The sequence below is a fragment of the Sinocyclocheilus rhinocerous genome, unplaced genomic scaffold (assembly GCF_001515625.1).
Source record: "Sinocyclocheilus rhinocerous isolate Xijiao unplaced genomic scaffold, SAMN03320098_v1.1 scaffold924, whole genome shotgun sequence".
Taxonomy (NCBI): Eukaryota; Metazoa; Chordata; class Actinopteri; order Cypriniformes; family Cyprinidae; genus Sinocyclocheilus; species Sinocyclocheilus rhinocerous.
This window is the reverse complement of record NW_015645128.1, coordinates 118,678-121,583: the sequence shown is the minus strand read 5'-3', so window position 1 is coordinate 121,583 and position 2,906 is coordinate 118,678. Positions and strand designations below refer to the sequence as shown.

The following is a 2,906-nucleotide window of genomic DNA, read 5'->3' as shown; positions in this document are numbered from 1 at the left end:
TAAAAAAATACCTGCATGTAATTACATCTGTAACTAATTTCTGTAATTACATTTATCAATTACACTGTTGACCCATCCCTTACACCTACCCATACCATCAAACCTGTCCCTAACCTTACCCATATGTTTAGTTGATCCTGATAAGCGCTCGTCGTCACAGTTGTAAACACAATGACGGCTTTCTTCTTTCGTGAGGGGGTTTGGCGTCATAGCATCTTTGTTTCCAGGTGGAACGTTAAAGAACACGACACGCACGTCTCCCGGAAATCCTGTATAATTCAACCAATCCGATGACGACTTCGAAACTCCTGAAGTGTTTCCACTTTTGTGTGCCATATGCATCAGACGTTTAGCCAACGTTCCGTCGGCGTTATGTCTGAGGCTGAGACTAACCTGTCCCTAACCTTACCCATATCCCAAAAGTGTTTTGCAATACAGTATGAACACAATAAGTACATTATACTTATTTTTTTACTGTAAGTACATAGTAGTTAAGGCCACTTAATATAAAGTGGGACCGCTATGTCAAATATAGACAGAAGAAAAAAAATATTTCCATTTTAATGACATCATACATGTCAACACACTGAAGCTGGGTAAGTAAATGTCATATCAGATATTCAGATGATTTTATCAGTTGACCTTCACAGCTCATCATTGGTCCAGGCTCAAATCCCTCCTCACACAGACACTCAAATCCTCCGATCACATTTGAGCATGTGCCGTTTCCACAGGGGTTTCCAAATGAACATTCATTAATGTCTGCACACACAGAGAGAACAGAATGCTGTTTGCTGAACATGTCGAAAATAAACAAAAATAAACAAACAAAAATAAACAAACCCTCAATAAACTGTCACATGTTTGATAATGAGATGATCACCCAGCTGAGATACAGTTTCTAATGGACCAGCAAATTCTGTCCATTCAATCCATGTCTAATTCACCTGATCTGCATTTGGGGCAAACCAGAATACCCAGAGGAAACCCACACCAACAAGGGGAGAACCATGGCCCCTGGATGAGCAAAATGTCAAGCTAATATCAGTGAAGAAGCGATCTGCATAATCTGAGTTATTTACAGTCAAAGTGACCTGAAGTCATTCATTTTCAGTGGGAGATGCTGATTTCCCCCTCAATGTCTGTAGTGGTTGTGGCCAACATTCTACAAAATATTGTCTTGTATTCTGAAGAAGAAGCCATATGGGTTTGGACTGACATGAGGGTGAGTAAATGATGACAGAATTTTAACTTTTGGGTGAACAAAAATGTTCATAAATAATCCTTGTTTTTAACTAAACTGGCACACAGTTAATATTTTAAATGCAATATATTCGAAGGTGCAAACAAAAGTACTTTTAAAGTATGTTTTGTTGAAAGTTACAGTGTTCTCTTACCATCACAACGTGTTCCTGTGTAGTTGAGCATGTAGCCCGTGGGACACTCGCAGCGGAAGGAGCCATCCATGTCGATGCAGTGGCCGTTCACACAGATCTCTGGATTCTCCACACACTCATTTAAGTCTGAGAGACACAGTGATACAGCATGGTCAGCCTGTACAGCTTCAGATTTGTGCACTCTGTGTTTAATGTTTTATTTCTTCCCAACAGACAACAATCAGTGTGCCTTAATTCTCAGAACAGTATATATATATATATACAATCACTAGGACACATTTTCAAAACTCTTCACACAATTTTCCCTTTAAACTTTCAGCTTGGCACAGCAGTAAATTTCACATTCTCAGCAGTAAAACCCATTATTACACTTTATAAAGCCAACAAGTACAGTATTGTCTTTACCCACACGTGTGTTTCCAACACCAGGAATGATCCCATGGCCAAACGGACACAGATCCTGAAACGCAGCTGTGAACACACACACAACATAAAACAATGAGAAGGATTTTGGGGTGGTGTTGTGGTGGTGTAACTGATGATGAAGGAGATGAGAGCGCTGGTACCATCCTGTTCTTTAGGGCACAGCTCACAGGGATCGCCCCAGCCCTCTTTGGCCATGACGCTACAGCAACACTTGGCTTTGCTGGTGTTAAATGCCTGTGGGACAGAGCACTTGCCGCTCTCAAAGCGTGTGAAACAGAAGCTCTCTCTAGTGTCTGACACAACAAACAGTTGGTAAGCATAAGGAATGATAATGTTTTATTTCAATATTTTTCATGTTTTTCAACACTCTTGTGTGTAGAACTACTTCTTACACACTGTTAGAAACAATGTGATTTTAGAACTCATGAAGGAAGCTTTGAATTTGCTACTGCAGTTTTTGGAGAGAGAGCATGAGTAAATGAGCTGTGACGCAGCAGAGTCAGAAAACATGTTAAGTTTAACTACTTCATAAAGTATCTGAACGATAGGTACACTGTAAAACTGAGTAAGAAAGTTACCGTAACATCTGCGTCTATCTTCTGACAGCACAAATCCAGGTTTACACACGCACTCAAAGCTGCCCAGACTGTTGAAGCAGGAGCCATACGCACAGATGCCAGGCTCCTCCGAACACTCGTTCACATCTGATACACACACACACACACACACTGGACTGTACTGAAAAACTTCAGTAAACTTCAGTCATCATACTCTCCTGCTGATCCATACCTGTATGCCCTTCTTTCTTCCAAATAACACACAAGATGAAATTGTGAATAAGTTGAAAAAGGATGCAAAAGCAGCATAAAAGTATCATATACTGTACATAACTTCTGAAGTGGTATTTGTCTCCTCTGGTCACTGAGTGAGTTGAACTCAAAAACCAGATCATGGACACAGATTGTGGATCGACTGAATAAAGATCTGATTTAAAATAATAATTTCTTGATGAATCAGACGTCTCTACTTTTTTAATGAACTTTCATGAATGTGCCAAAGAGACCTAAGGGGATATCAAGATCT

At 40.1% G+C, this 2,906-nt stretch overlaps 1 protein-coding gene across 1 annotated transcript in view; it reads right to left on the bottom strand.

Moving 5' to 3' along the window:
- The window catches only part of LOC107705843 (fibrillin-2-like), a 154,781-nt gene that overhangs the window by 39,847 nt on the left and 112,028 nt on the right, over positions 1-2,906 (bottom strand). Inside the window, exons 44-48 of the mRNA XM_016509340.1 lie at positions 2,402-2,527; positions 1,964-2,116; positions 1,803-1,868; positions 1,398-1,523; positions 643-762 (exon numbers count right to left, since the gene is read on the bottom strand). Of these exons, the coding sequence (XP_016364826.1) occupies positions 643-762; positions 1,398-1,523; positions 1,803-1,868; positions 1,964-2,116; positions 2,402-2,527 (591 nt within the window). The remainder of the gene's footprint in view (positions 1-642; positions 763-1,397; positions 1,524-1,802; positions 1,869-1,963; positions 2,117-2,401; positions 2,528-2,906) is intronic.